Source organism: Cryptomeria japonica, chromosome 4 (assembly GCF_030272615.1).
Source record: "Cryptomeria japonica chromosome 4, Sugi_1.0, whole genome shotgun sequence".
In the NCBI taxonomy this organism is placed as follows: domain Eukaryota; kingdom Viridiplantae; phylum Streptophyta; class Pinopsida; order Cupressales; family Cupressaceae; genus Cryptomeria; species Cryptomeria japonica.
This window is the reverse complement of record NC_081408.1, coordinates 725,264,699-725,280,912: the sequence shown is the minus strand read 5'-3', so window position 1 is coordinate 725,280,912 and position 16,214 is coordinate 725,264,699. Positions and strand designations below refer to the sequence as shown.

General features: G+C 32.7%; 1 protein-coding gene across 3 annotated transcripts; it reads right to left on the bottom strand.

Moving 5' to 3' along the window:
* Window positions 1-5,031: 5,031 nt before the first annotated feature.
* Window positions 5,032-7,356, bottom strand: LOC131027465 (transcription factor bHLH112). Of its 3 annotated transcripts, none has more exons than XM_057957543.2 (3): window positions 6,964-7,356; window positions 6,742-6,856; window positions 5,032-6,617 (listed from the first exon to the last, which is right to left on the bottom strand). In XM_057957543.2, the coding sequence occupies exon 3, from the start codon at window positions 6,522-6,524 to the stop codon at window positions 5,241-5,243; it is 1,284 nt and encodes a 427-aa protein (XP_057813526.2). In that variant the 5' UTR covers window positions 6,525-6,617; window positions 6,742-6,856; window positions 6,964-7,356; the 3' UTR covers window positions 5,032-5,240. The 3 variants fall into 3 exon arrangements, with proteins under 3 accessions (XP_057813526.2, XP_057813527.2, XP_057813528.2); XM_057957544.2 differs by having other exon boundaries at window positions 6,742-6,853; XM_057957545.2 differs by having other exon boundaries at window positions 6,742-6,825.
* Window positions 7,357-16,214: the final 8,858 nt, after the last annotated feature.

The window sequence follows — 16,214 nt, the reverse complement described above, 5'->3', positions numbered from 1 at the left end:
AACAAAGACAATTTCCTCACTGTCCTCTTCCTCAAATTCCTCATCTGTTACACCTTCATCCATTACATCATAGCAATGTTTATTTCCTTTTCCTTTAAATTTCCTAAACTTTTCCTTTTTATCACTATTAGGATAATTTGCAGCAATGTGTCCAATCTTATTGCAGGAAAAATACTTCAAAGGAAGTTTACCTATGTACTTACCAGTGCCTCTAAGAAATATTTTAGCAAATAGTGCCTCAAGTTCCATCAGATGATCTTCATCATCATCATCTCCTCTACTACCGCCATGACTATACCTGCAGTCATGATTGTGACAAATATCCTTTCCTTTCTTCATAGATGTACCAGTTATATAAGCCTTAAAAGCAGATTCAGATGGTTTAGAAACACTATTATCAAAGTTGTTTAACTCAAATGCAGTCAATTTACCAATAAGGGAATCAATAATAACTTTATCTTTGGAAACGGATCTCAATTCTTGTATTGTAGATACCCTAATAGCATATTGTGGTAAGAGAGTTCTAAGCATCTTACTAACAACATTATCTTTTTCAACTTTACCCCCAACACTCTTAATACCACCTAACACTTCCTTAATCATTTGTCCATATTGTGCTATATTCTCACCATCAACCATTCTCATATCATCAAATTTACCTCTAATACTTACTTCCTTAGCCCTTTGTACACGTTCATCACCTCTTTAAATCAAACCTAATTTCTCCCAAACTTCAAATTCAGTCTCTAATCCATGAACATCTATATACTCAGAGTCAGAAAAAGTACTTACAATTGCTTCAAGTGTCTGGATGTTTTCTTGTTGCTCCTTAAGCTAATCAAGTGTCAAGGGATTGGTAGTAGGAGCCACATACTTGTTTGTCACATGATGCCAAAACCGAGAACCCATTCCTTTGATATATATCTTCATCTGATCACTCCATATCCAGTAGTTGTCCTTGGTAAACTTGGGACCCTCCTTCTTCATCATATTTCTCAGGATATTTTTCTCAAGTTTTTAAGCTTCTGCACACAGAGGACCTAATTCTCTGATATCAATTGTTAATCTGAGAGGATCCAATTAATACTGAGAGGGGAGGTGAATCAATATTAACAACAATTCATATCTTAAACTTAAAGTGATAAAAATTCACCAACTCAATCACAAACTAGTAATAAACTATTTACTAGTACTAGCAATAACTGATATCCAACTATTAAATTGATTTATCAGAATTGCTCATTAAGTGTTCATCAACATGCATAAACTGAAAGTAAATCAAAACAACTCATCAGAAACATTCACCACATGTGAACACCATAATTTTCATGTGGAAACCCAAATATGGAAAAACCATGGTGGGAATTGGTACCCACAAGAATTGTGCACTCTTTCGGAATGCGCCCTGTTAGGAGCCTAGCCCGGTTAGGAGCTTACAATGATGCCCTGTTAGGAGAAGACCTTGTTAGGAGTCACTCGGTTAAGCGATTGCTATGATGAGCCCTATTAGGAGCTTTTCCTTGTTAGAAGCAACCTCGCAAGAGGATTTAAGACTCAGATGTTAAGCTGCCCAGTTAAGGGATTTACAATTTAAGGCCTATTAGAACTTACCCAGTTAAGGGATTTTTTCTACTGCAACTGTTAGGGAACAACAAATGAATGATCTGGAAATAGCGCTAACTTCTTGCTTGTTCAAATCCAATTCAGCTCCAATCTGCTAAACCCTTGCAGATACACCACACTGGTTTGGCTTCACACTCTTTTCTCAAATCACTGACACAACAAACATCAACTATACCGACCTAAATAACCTTTACATCTTAGTCGGTTACAAAACCCTAGATACATCAAAATTCAAATGAATTTACAATACAGATCATTGTAGATCATCATTCAGATCATTACAACAATTTTTAAGACAATATCAGTCGTTGAATGATCGTAAATTATCACAGCAACTCGATGGACGATAGGCAATCAAGCCCATAAAATACTCTACTATGCTCTTCGTTGTTGCTCAAGAAATTCCATCCTTAATCGCTCCAAAACATCAACTTGTCTTTTCACACGGGTTCTGCCATGTCACCATCAACATTTGAACATGATATAAATCACTGCCAAACCATAAAACATCACCAGTTAAAAGAATTTGTTATCGGTTCTAAAACCCTTCTTAAACCTTATAGAAAATACAATAGAAATCATAAACATGACTTTCGGTGATCAAAGCATGATGCGGTTCTGGTCAAAGATACATTACAATGATACAAATACATGTTCCAAACCTCAACACTTGACTCATCACCAATCTTCAAAACCAATCAAAACATTTCCATGTTACTAGTTAAGGTCCTAATTCCCAGTTCACTATCTTCATTACCGGTAAGGCATTTCTGGTAGACCATGAAAAACATAGTTGCCACAAAGTTTGCCATCAATGACAATACAAATAACTAATCAAAGTTATTAAGCCAATAATCTCAATCTCTTCATCACTATATCATTACCAACAATCCTTTATTGGTTCATCAACATTCTCCATCAGCATGAGTTATGCCAATCATGCCAATAGGGGGTTGGGAATAATGTGTGGAAGTGGGGTGGGGTTTTTTACAATTGGCATTCTAAATCCTCCATGAATCACTTTCTATAGGTCAATAAGAAAAAAGTCATTCACTATGTTGGTCTTGCTAGGGTCATAAAACTTTTCCTACACCACATAGCCTTGTATTGTGGTAGAACCTCATAATTGAAAGTTTGTCTGCTTAATCTAAACCCTAATGTTGTTAACAGAAAAAACAATGATCCTACCAACATCGTGTGGGTTTGGTACAATTATATGTATATTTCCTAACACTAGCTACTAGACATCTTTTGGTAATGTCATGATCCTACTTAGTAGGATTACAAAGCATCTTTAAAACCCTTCCATTATAATTTAAATTAATATATATAATAGGATTGGAATATCTATTATTAGAGGGGTTTGTTGTTAGCGTAAGTATGGAAAGTGTTAGGAGTTTAAGATGTATAAAAGATATTTTGAATCAAATATTTTTATAAAATGACATATTTGGCATAGCTTACCTAGGTTTCCTAAGTAAACACTTTAATGATGGGATGGCATTCAAAATTATTATTGAATTAGTTGCGCGTGTGGGTAGTGCCTTTGATTGGTAGGGTATAAACAATAAGTGAATATATAAAAGTAACAAAAAAACAAGTACCTAATATACCTAAAGAAAATAGGAAGTATTTTGACTATACTTAGGCAAAATAAGAATATGTTTGTATCCTAGAATATTTGCACACTAGTCTTTGTTTACCAACATTTTCTAAATCATAAAACCAACCATTTCTAGGGATTGACCTAAGAGAGCTTGATCGTATGATCTCTTGAAGACATCTTGAATACCTCTAATCCTTAATGATTAGCAAAGAATATATGCTAGAACAAACTAAAAGTAGAAGTGCAAAGCTTATTAGATCGGCTATACATACTTTAAAACAAATCGAAATAACCTAAAATTGCAGATTTGACTCAAAAACAATTATAATTCCATACAAAATCTGTAACAAAAGACATACTCAGATTACATATTTTTTAACATCAATGTATCAAAATTTACAATGCATCAAATTTATCTATCTACATCGATCTTAAAACCAAGTGCCTTATCCATTATATTTACTTTCCAATTTCCATAGATTATTTTTCTTCACGACACATTCGGATACTACTTATCTACATAAAATACGTCATGGCTATTTAGTGTTAGCTTCATTACCATTTTAAAGTCCTGAACACGACAAGCACAGCTGTTCTTTAGATTCTTGGAAGCATTTCCTAGCTGTTTCACAACAGCCATAAAGATGGACGTTGCTTTCTCATGTCAAATAATTATTTCTCCTGGACTGTACAAAATATATTTCTATACAAACTTTCTTTGTAATTTTCGATAGCAACAACATTTATCAAACATAGATTTCCATTGTGCCGTCGAAAGTTTTCGACTCATGTAAAACGAGATTGAGATCTATTTATAGTATTAATAGAAAACAAATTTAATAATTTTATTCCTACAGCATCTGGACAGACTGAAAATGAAATCCTTTATTTAGTTACAAAATAATAGTTTCCAAATTGCAGTAGTGGTACTGATGGTTGAAGTGATGCTGGGATATTCTAAATCTCCTTTGCATTTATGAAGGTACCCATTAGAGAGAATTGCTATTAATAAACCAGTTCACTCAGTTTTTTAGGAAGGAAAAACAGGTGCTTTCACAGCAGTTTGGCAGTGGATTCCAAAAATCCAAGAAATATTATCCCTTAAATTTAAAAAATAGGTAAACTTAAACTGTGCAGCAATTGTGATGATAATTCACACTGGCACTAGTTTCAAGATCTTTTGCATTGCAGTTGTACAGTTAAGTCAGATGAATATTTGATACATGTTGAATTAACTGTTATCATCATTCTGATTAAATGTTGATATAAAAAACAATAATACAAATGAATTCAAAAACAAGAAAGATATTGAATTAATAGTCACAATTCTAAAAATTGATCTAAACACCTACAAATTTTGGTATAGTGGCGAATTCTTCAATACAGCTACCCAATTCACGAACTCAAATGGCAGCTCATCGTGCATTCTAATCTTTGCTGAACTGAACTTTTTTTCTAAATCAGCGGAGGACTATATTTTGGCTCGAAATTCTCTACCGCTTCATCAACTTTATTCAATTAAAAGAAATAATGATAACTTGTTAAACTTCCTACCCAAAATATAATATTTTTCAGCTACCAGTAGTTCGGAAGGCCTCATGATTTTATGCATTTTTGCCTCTGCATTCTGTTGCTATTGGAGATGTCTCTAAAACCTCTGAACTTACGAACGTACTGTACACTTTAACCCTAATTAAGCTAGTTAGCTTGACAAATGAATCCATAAGTTTATCTCCATGAAATTCATTCTGAAGTTGTTATTGGCCTGTTATCTATGCAGAAAATTGAAAAGAGACCAAAAGGAATACCTGTACAGTCATTAATTTAAGTTTAATGTCTTAAATCTGTTAGCTCAGAAGAGTATACAATTAACCCAGATGAAATCGCAGTATTCAAGGTTACCCAAACCAAACAAACTAGTAACTACTACATCAATAGGTAGTTTTGACATACCCAAATATCTGTTCATGACTTCGAAGTTTAGATTACAGGTTCTGCAGCAAACATTTATTTACAACGGACTATCATGATAAAGATCAGAATTCATAGAAGTATTCAAGGAGAAGGAGGAGTTAAGAGATCCTCCAGCTAAGTGGATGCCCTTAATGGAGCTGATCTGCATGTTATCAATCTCAGTATTGTTAGAAGCCAAGGATTGCAGAGATTTAACCTGGGTCTGGAGGAATTTGAGGTAGTTAACTGCTTCATCAAGCATAGAAGCTGTATCCAATTTAGTTCCACCTGGAACAAGCCTTTGAAGTATTCTGATCCTATCACTGATCCTCTCCCTCCTCTGACGTGCTGCAACTGTCTGTGGGTCACTCGAAATCCTCAGATTCTTGCGCTTGGGCTTTTCTGAAACCTCTATTCCTACATTAACAGGCCTGAAAGTTGCAGCCCTGTAAATCATTTCTCTCATGGTGGCAATGGCTTCTATATCAGGTTCTGTTCCTGCAGGATTTACATGATCAAATACAAGGCATGAAGATGTTGTGGAAAAATTATTACCATTCATTCTGAGGTGGGTATTATCTTTATAACTTGTGGTAGTGATTTTGGATTTGGGTTTGGGTTTGGATTTGGATTTGGGATTACACTTGATAGCCTTGGATTTCATGGGTTCTGATGAGTATTGGGAGACTGACTGATAATGGTAACCCTCAAAGATATCAATACTATTAACATGCTTTTCTAATGAACAAGTCATACTATTGCTTGTACTTTTTGGTGGTGGGATTGAATCACACAATACCCTCGATTTTATATTCCCAATGGCATCTTGCTCTGTGGTACTAGTCGGTGACATCCCATCGTCCATTTGTAAACAGGAAGTGGGTACACAGTCCAAAGATTCAGAGCACTGCTGGTTCACATCATAACTGTAACTGAACTGTACTGCATCATTGCAGGAAGTAGAATCAACTTGCTGCTGACATGCAACAACATGATTCAGACTGTCATTTTGATATATCTCAGGCTTGGTCTGCATGATCTGATTATCAGAAGTACCAGAAGAAGAAGCTGGGATTTCTTGGGGTAGATCATTACCCCAACCTATTACAGATCTGGAGTTTGTAAGCACAATGTTATCTACCAAGCTGGGATTTAGCTGCCCTTCTATTTGCTTAAGTGGGTGTTGAGGAATAATGCCATTGGATTGTACTAGAGTAGAGTAAAAATCAAATTGCTGCAGGATCTCGAGAATGCAACTCTCCTCAACATTCCCAGCAGACAGCTCAGGAACAGATGACATTGGTAGAATAGATGATACATTACTCCACTTCAAGTCCTCCATAGATCAATGCAATTCTTCCAACTAATGAAAGAGATATGCACACTACATTCCTCACTGTTCAAAGTTCAGCTTCAGATCTGATTGACTATATTCCTGATCATGGAAAACAGAAAAGCATTCATAAAACAAAAATACCAACTCAGACGAAAAATTACAATCTTCACACAGAAGAGGATCTTATTTTTCAAATTCATGGAGTAAGGTCAAAAAAAATTGCCTGCTTGTCACTGATCTCAAATTGGAGTAGCTGAATCGCCTAGGTTTAATCATTCATGTTTGAAACAAAACTTTAGCAGGCCTCCTGCTCACGTCACTCCAAATTAGTATTCCTACTACAGACAACACCACCGACACTTGAATAAGGAGTTTGTCAAAGACCAAAGTTTCTGTAGAGCGAGAAGTGAAAGGAGAAACTATAACTTTCTTTCATATTACTCACCGAGAACACTCTTCTGTTCATGATTAGACGTGAGCAGAACAAAACGAAAACACTCAAAACACCTTTAACTAAAAGCCTGGTTCTCAACATGCCTTGCAATTCTCAGGAGGGTCCACAGTCATCAATGCTTACAGCTACACATTCTCACCAGCCCAACGAAAAGCTACTCACCAAGAAAAAATTATACCAAATCAACTATCCCAAGTTACCAAATCTATGTTCGAGTATATAATATATACTAATATTTCCTTGGATCTCTGAAACCATTTGCTAACCATGATTATAAAAAACAGAGTGAGTTCTAGATAATTGTCTGTTGCTCATGTCTTTCTTCAAACCTATGGATTTTGGGTTATTTTTATGAATCATTCTACTACAACAATCTCATTTGTCCCTCCTCGACTTGTATCTTTCTTGCTCTACATGTTTCTAGTTGCAGTCTTGCAATTTGGTATTAAATACTTGCAATTCGGTATTAAATATATTGTGCTATAAGTTGTTTTGAGTATCAATTATTGTGTTATCTCGGTCTTTGTAATTTATAGAATAATTTGAAGCTTTTTTCAATGGACTCTCGGTTATTGATGAAGTTGAAAGGTTCTTAATGAGTCCATAAGAGATTAAGTCTTGATAAGTGCAAGCTTCCCATATCATAAAGGATGAAAATGGGATCGTGTCTCAGACAAATTGGATGGAATGCATACTCCTCAATCCTTAACTCTTAACTGAAGAAGATGAATAATCATCCAGAAAAAAAATGCAAAAGAAAAAAAAGAGAGGAAAAGCAGAATTTGTTAACAGTTATTAGTAGGCAGTGGACGCTCTACTTTGAAGCCTAGTACATTGGGTCACATCCAGAGTTCGTTTTGCTGGGGGGACATATGCTAGTGGGAGGAATCTCACCCATTGCCGACTAGGTAGGTATTGGCCATATGGGTAAATGCCAATTTAATCAAGCCATTGGATTCACATGAAAACGAAATAAAGGGGGGTTTAATGATTTTGGAATCCATCAAGATAGTTTAGTTATTCTAGAATGGGTCCTCCCCCAAAACTCACTCACGAGAATTCTAATGAATGGACGTCATTGGTGAGGGATGCCATTACATATCACACCATAAAAGTAAAGGTGAATGTAAGTCCTCGAGAACTATTTTATGGAGCACAAGCCTTTTTTTCTTTGGTTATCAAACCTTGAAGAGAATGTTTTTATTATAGAAAATGTTAAGTCGTTATGACTTCCTCATAACCATGGATCTTGCGTAAATGTACATCTCCTTTTTATAAGAAACCTTGAAAAAAAAAAAAAATATTATAAAAAATGTTAAGTCATAATGACTTCCCAATAACCATGGATCATGCATAAATGTACATCTCCTTTTTAAAGTTAACCAATTCGATTGCATCCTCAAATAAAGTAGTGAAAGGGATTATAAAAAGGTGTTGAATAATAAAGAAAGTATATAAATATTTGCTAGAGATGGACTAGATAAATCTTACAGCTACAAGACAAGCATTCAATAATTGTGTCTATATTCATAAGTAATTTAGACAATCTTTATATGGGATGAGATAAATTAAGTGAATATTATTTTATGAAATATAAAAAATGATTGAGTTAATAATAATAAATAAATGTTTCTCATTTATCAGGATGTCTGGGCTCATCCAACAGCAAGTCCAAGGGAAAACGTGAAATGGAACCTTCGGAAAGAAGGATGGGTGAAAGTAAACTTTGATGGAGTGACTCAAGGGAATCCATGTCCATCAAGAGAAGTATACATGGTAACGAATTGGGAATGAAATATTTTAGTAATAGAATCAAAGAGATTGAAGGTAGAGACCAATAATGAAGTAGAGCTTCAAGTGGCATTGCTTGCTTTTCTAACAAGAAGAAGGTTGGGTTGCTAACATTTACATTTAGAAGGTGACTATCTAATAGTAGTAAATGCAATCAAAAAAAGACAAACTCTAAATTTTAAATTAAATAATGTTTTAGAGCTAATTATGAAATTATTAGAAGAATATAAAGATTATCATATTTCTCACATTTATTGAGAGAGAATTTCATTAGCCAACTAGTTGAAAAATTGGGCACTGGATAGACTTAAGGATGGAAGTGAAATAGATCTAGCTGATGTTTGACATGAACTAATAAAATGTGGAGAAAAAGAGGGGACAAATTCATTCAATGGATTTAATATTGATGGTTTGTTGACATGCTTAGATAGGCTCAAATGATGAAAGAAAGGAATTAGAAGTGGAGGTGGCATATGAAGTACATGGAAGTGTCTTTAAATGGAAAATTAAGAATACAAAATAAAAAAAATGGAGGTGACATTTGGATTGAAGGCACGAGAGTGGCAAATAGCTTTCAAAGGCCAAATTTCTGATGGGAAACTTCGAAATTGTTAGAACATATCCAACGTCTCCCCTTAGGATTCGTGACATAGTTTAACTACCTCACACTAGATCCTTAACTCTAGGATGGTAGAAATTTCTTGAACAAGTGCCCTTTTTTGGTAAAAATGGCCAGCTCAACTCCCAATAGGTGGTATTAGAGTGGGGTCATAGGTTTGAATCCTCTTAGGTAACACTAAGGGGGATATTGTTGGAATGTGTCTAGCATCTCTCCTAAGGATTCGTGACTTGGTTTAATGTCCTCTTATGATATCCCTAACTAGGATGGTAGCAATTTCTTGAAACAGGTGCGACTTCTAGGTAAAATGGCCAGCTCAAGTCTTTAAATGTTTGTTCACTCTTCTTGGCATAGATTTTGGAGTTGGGGGAAAAATTTGTGGCCCAATGAATTATGGAAATGTGCATCTAGAAAAAATGGAGGGGAGACCTGAATATTTTAATAGATTTGGTAGTGCAAGTGAAGGTTTTAGGTCTCAAGACTGGTTTTAGTTGTATCTTTATTATCATTTCAATAGCCCTTTACAACTATTTATCATTTGGAGCACAAATATGAACAATGACCATCACTAAGGGAAATCTTTTTTGGGGGTGACTTTCCTAAAAAAATAGTTGGATGGTCTTCGATTAGTGGTAGCTCAAAATAAAGGATCAATAATTGGGAGCTAGTAATGCTACATGGTTCAATAATAAGCATATTTTGTAAGTTTTATATGTAAAACTATTTTGAAATTGTAGGATACAAGCAACTGTTTTAGCTATTTTATTTGAAACCTTTATGGTCCCATGAGAACTTAATTAATAGATGCAATTGTAACAATCGGAGTGGGCCCTTGGCACATTTATAAATAATAATAATAATAAACAAGTATTTAGTTAAATATATGTATAAATTTTTTAAAAAAAGTAGGTGGGATGGAATAATTATTATGGGGGATTATATTGATGTGTGGGTGGGTAACATAAAGTTCCCATCTAGGTGGGGGAGGGGAGAATTATATAAAATATATTGAGTTAATAATAATAAATAACTGTTTGATTAAATGTATTTACAAATTTTAAAAAATAAGGCAGTTAGTTTTAGATTTGATATTGATTTGATTATAATACATAAAATTATGTCATTTTTTATACATGAATATGTAGAATTATATGAAATGAATATTTTTAATTATAAAAATATTATGTAATATTTTAGTTAATTTCTACAAATGTAGAAATGGTTTTCATGCTTATAGATTTGAATTCTATGCGACAAATTATGTATACACGTTTGACCTAGTAGATTGTAATCTTTCTATAGTTTAAATTAAAATTTACCTCATTGTTTGGACCTATGTTAAATGAATAGTAGTGCTCATGAACACCTTTGTGAGCTTATTATGTGAGGAATTTCTCCTTTGTTGAGATCCTAGATCTAATTCTACAATTTGGATAATAGTGAAGACATGGGTTAAACAACCATGCAAAGTGTCTATTCATATATAACTATCAAGATGTCATGATAACATTATGCAAGTGTTGATTTCATAAGATAATTCTATGATGCTATGTGGCCTAGAACTATATGATTGTAATGAAATAGGTTTTGGCCATTTATACAACATCTTAGCATACAATTTGAATATTTCATATTTAAGTCAATACGTAATGAATATTTGGAAACTTGTTGACATGGTTCCATTTAAATTTTAGGGGTTGAATATGGAATGATGAATATGAATTAGGCTTATTTGCACACCCATATAATCAACATGTACTAGTGGGCCATTAAACTAGATCTTTCAAGTGTGTTGGGTCCAAATCAATCAAGCACCAAGTTATTGTCCAAATATTAGAATAAATATAGTGTATAGATGCTATTACTTCAACTCAAGACAAATGAGTCAACGGGATTTTTAAAAAAGATATAAAAATGCAATATTTACATTTTTCATTATAACATTTTCCCCTAAATTAACTTCAAAGATAAAAATTGTGCTACCTTAATGTGATAAAAATGTTAATTTTTTCTTTCTAATGTGTATCTTTTATTTAATATATTTTTTTAAAGGGCTTCATCTCTTTACAATAAAAAATAAAAAAAGCTAAAAAAAAAATTGACTTGTAATAACCCAAAGCAATAGCCTTGATAAAGGCTAAGAGAAACATAACAAAACTATGATTAGAAAGACATTTCTATAATCAAAACATTGAAACCTAAAACCTAAAGATTAAGTAAGGTTGTATCCCTCTACTCGTCTTGAAGGTCATGAATTGATTCACCATAAGCTCATAATCTTCATGTATGTTTTCATTTACTTTTTTTCATCTTGTTTTGGTGCTAACATACAAACTGATGTTATCTTGTAGTAATTTGACGGTCTTGATAATTTTCTAGATGGTAGTGAACATATAGATATATTTTGATTTTAAGGATCTCCTTCCAAAAAATGTCACATAATTATCATGCATGGTAAATTCTCCATCTCCTTATTCTTCTCCCACTTATAAGATAAAATCTTTCCATCTTCCTATTAGTGACGTCCTCCTTGCGTAGTCTCTCAATGATTAAGGATATTATAAGGTTGTGTTTGTTAAATTTATTTTGAAACTATCTCAACATTTTCCTATGGGTGATGGATTTCTTAAACATTTCAAATAAATTTTCCTTGATCATGATAACAACCTAAGATGTATATATTCATTGAATGATGAAGGGTAGGATATGCTATGGATAAAGTCTATGGCTACCCTATTAATTTAAATCTTTTTTGAGAAATCCCACATTTTTCTTTTGACCCACTTTACCCTTCACCTAATTAGAAACAATGCAAAACTCTTCCTCTTATTAGTACTTGAAATCCTTGATATAAATAACATTTATATTCTACTTGAGAATCTTGGAGGAAACATCCTTAGTCAAATTGTTCTCCTATGAGAAAAATTATTTTGAATTGTTTTTTAATAGAATTTTAGTACAAGATTGAGTTAGGGATAAAGAATGAGGGGCTATAGATAATGACATGGTTAACTGATAAGAGAGAATCAAGATCTTGTACAAGGGAATTTATCCAACACCACATATGAACTCTAGAATTGAATGTTTAGGGAATGATTGTAAAACGAATTGATTTATCTATCATTATAAGAAAGATGAAAATGTGATATAATAAAGTGGAACTAACACATCTAGATTGGAATATACTTTCAAGAGTGAAATGCCTAATGAGGTACAAAAATTTCCTTGTAAGTGCACATGCAAGAAGACCTCTAAAAGTTATATTAAGCCTAATAATAGAATAATTATACTAAAAATAAGGTTTCTAGTTGTTATTGCAATTTACTAAAGGGTGAGAATACTTTTTAATTCAATTAAATTCGTGAAGATAGATTGCATGCAAATATTACTCCCATCGTGGAGAGATATATAGCTAGGGATTTCATGACATTTGGCATAGAATCATTTCATTAAGAGATATATAACTAGGGATTTCATGACATTTGGCATAGAATCATTTCATTAAGATATATATAGCTAGGGATTTCATGACATTTGGCATAGAATCATTTCATTAATCAAGTTGATTGATTCCGCATATGATACATGTCCCCTTTTAATTAAATAAACTCAAATTTAGAACCCCTATTTAGCAAAGAAGTTTGTAGCTATATTATCTTCTTTGTAAACATGTTTAATTTTAAAAAAAAAAATAGAACCAATATTATTAATACTCTTAATAATTAAATATGTTAATTACAATAATAACTGAATACTTTCCTAATAATCTTCATGAGAAACTAATCATAAAGATCAACCAACCTTTAACGTTGGTGAAAGTAATTGGAAAGAAAAACACAACCAATTGAAATTCCTTTAAATTACATCTCAAGATGAGTAAAATGACTGAAAATGTCATAGTTAAAAGCATCCAAAAGTTTATCCCACAAAAAGTGAATTTAGGCATTGATGAATACTACGGTTCATTCCATAGAACAAACTTCTGTTAACGAGGCTCTTAGATGAAAGGATAGTCTCAACCAATAAAGATATAATATGATTCACTCATGAATAAAAAAATTTATGCTTAGAGGACATCCATTGGATGTAAATATGCATTTCAAATAAAATAAAAATAGATATTACCATTGAGAAACACAAATTTCATTTATTAATTAAAATTTGCACTCAAATAGAAGAATTTGACTACAAGGAGACCCGTGCATTAACAATGAGGATGAAAATCACCATCAAAACCGTGTAATGTCTTGTAGTGGAATTTAGATTATAATCTAAGAAATGGATCTGGAAAGTGCAGTTCTAATGGGGATACCCATGGGGAATTCAACATGAAACAATTCAATAGACTTTTAATGGAAAAGAATGTAAAGTGTGTTGATTAATTAAAGAACAATACTAGTTGAAGAAGGAAACTCATACATGATATATCAAAAAAATTGGACACATATAGTTTGCATTGATTCTTTTGGATTACAAAGATAATCCTGTGGTCAAAAAGGTATACTAATGCATTGAGTTTAGTGGTGTTAAAAGCATCTAAGTCATAAATCTCAATTTACTACACTATTTATTAGCCTGGACGTTTGGAACATAGAGAATCACGTCTTTGCATCTCAAATAGAGTGCACAGAGAAGTTAGTTGAAAAATTCATGACATTGGTTGATTACATATAATTTTAACACCCTTAAATCCCTCTAATAGAAATTGATTTGGAGATGTATATTCTATGAACTATCTTTCTAGGTGCATGTTAGATCCTACAAAACAAAATAGAAATTTACAGAAAGGTGTTAAGATACATACATAAAATTTGAACTTCAATAGAGATTAAACTTTCTTTACTAATATTTAAAGGTCTTAGAATAATTAATTTCAAAGAATTGGTAATAAAATTAATATTTAAAGAAAAACTAACAATGTAACCTTATAATTAGAATGTATTAGAAATGGTGAGAAATCATGATATATATAAATGATTCAAAATGAATTTAAGTTGATTAAAGCTATGAGATTTCCACAATTCATGTTATATTCTTATGAAATTTTCTGGATTCATTTGTGTGTATTTTTTTCCCATGGAACGTTTCTAATCACACTCCGTGATTCATCATCAGGATGAAAAGAATTCCAAAGATATGAAAGATATTGAGTTGCAGATCTGAGAGAGAATAAAAAGAGATGTGATATTGTCAAAGAAAAGATCAGTTGCAGATAGTTCTAGATAAAGACATTATCTATTAGCACATTTCCAGCTGAACTTTTAACATTTCATAGAATGTTTTAATAAGTTTAAATTTTCATTCCGATTTTGAAATTAAAACACCTAATTATGTCAATGGGCCTTTGATCTGCTAGTAAATTTGAATGGTTCTAATGAGCCCACCAAGGATCAAATCTTACTTAGTACAAGGCCCCAACATCATAAGAGATGAGGCTGGGATTGTACCTGCATGAACTTGGTCGAATGGATACCCTCAGTCCTTAGCTTTTAGCAAAAGAAGATTCAGTCTAAAAACTCATGCTCTCATATCGAATAGCTAATTTTATTTATAAATGATATAAAATCCTCCATAAAAAAAACCTAATTATAACCGACCATGGACCATTCTCATAGTATTCTTCTCCATCATATTATTTTTCATATGTTCGAGTCATGGAGATGAGTTCCTCCAACTGGCAGGAGCCGGTTATCCCAGAAGCTTTCATCAACTTACTTTTTCACAATAAAAAACCAATTATACAGTCTACAGTCTTGACATTGATATTTTACAATAACTCCTTTGAAAAAAAGATGTTTGATTGGTTTGTATGGATGAAGCGCATGCACTAAACAACTGACGGCTCTGTCTCTGCTAAATCACGCTTCTTATTTTTGTCAGCTGAATTGAAGTTGGTCATCACGTGGGTGTAAAAGCAAAGGGCTAAAATTCGTGAGAAACAATGCAGAATATGGATCCTGCAAAACCTTCGCCATTTTCGTAGGCTCAAAGACATGCGTTATAAGCTCTAATACCAACCACACTTTCTCTGACAGAATTTACAAAACTCCTCTCTATTTTTTATAGCTCTGTCCATGCACAATTTCTTGTGCCAAAAGAATAGGTCAAACTTGACAACAATTCTATTTCTCTTGTCATATCTATACACAGACTTGTAATAATGTCTCTGACATCGAAACTTTTGAAACCCTAGAATTGCAATTCTCGAGAGAATTGTGTATAAGAAATTCATTGGGATTGCTACTGAAGTTCACATTCTTTGTTACAGAGATTGTTTTAGCACTGTAAATTTATAAGCATTTTAAAATACTGACATCCTCGTTGTTACCACTATTTTTCTCACGCCGTTTAGTAAACCAGAAGATTTCCGGCAAAAAATGACGGCCATCCCTGAAATTTAAATGCGCCTGGCCTGTTTTAGGGTTTTTTTCTAATAAGTTTCTATATTATTATAGAATGGTTTACACAATTATATATCTGCAATGATATAATTTTGTGACACATCTTCACATGATTATGTCTTATTTTATTAGATTTTTTTTAATATTTTATTATATATTATTTATCTGTGTATAATTTTTATATAATTTGTATTTATTAGAGTGTATTTTTTTGGATACTTATTATAAATCAATTTCTCACATTAAAATTCAATAGGTAATTCCAAAAGGATATCTCTTGACATACTTTATATATGTTATCAAATATATATTTGCTAGTAACATCTATATTGATATAGTTCATGTAAGTCAATAAATGAATTAGATTAGGGGTATGGTTAGGATTAGAGATTAGCAAAAGAATTAAGATTTGAGGTAGGGATAGGGGAGTC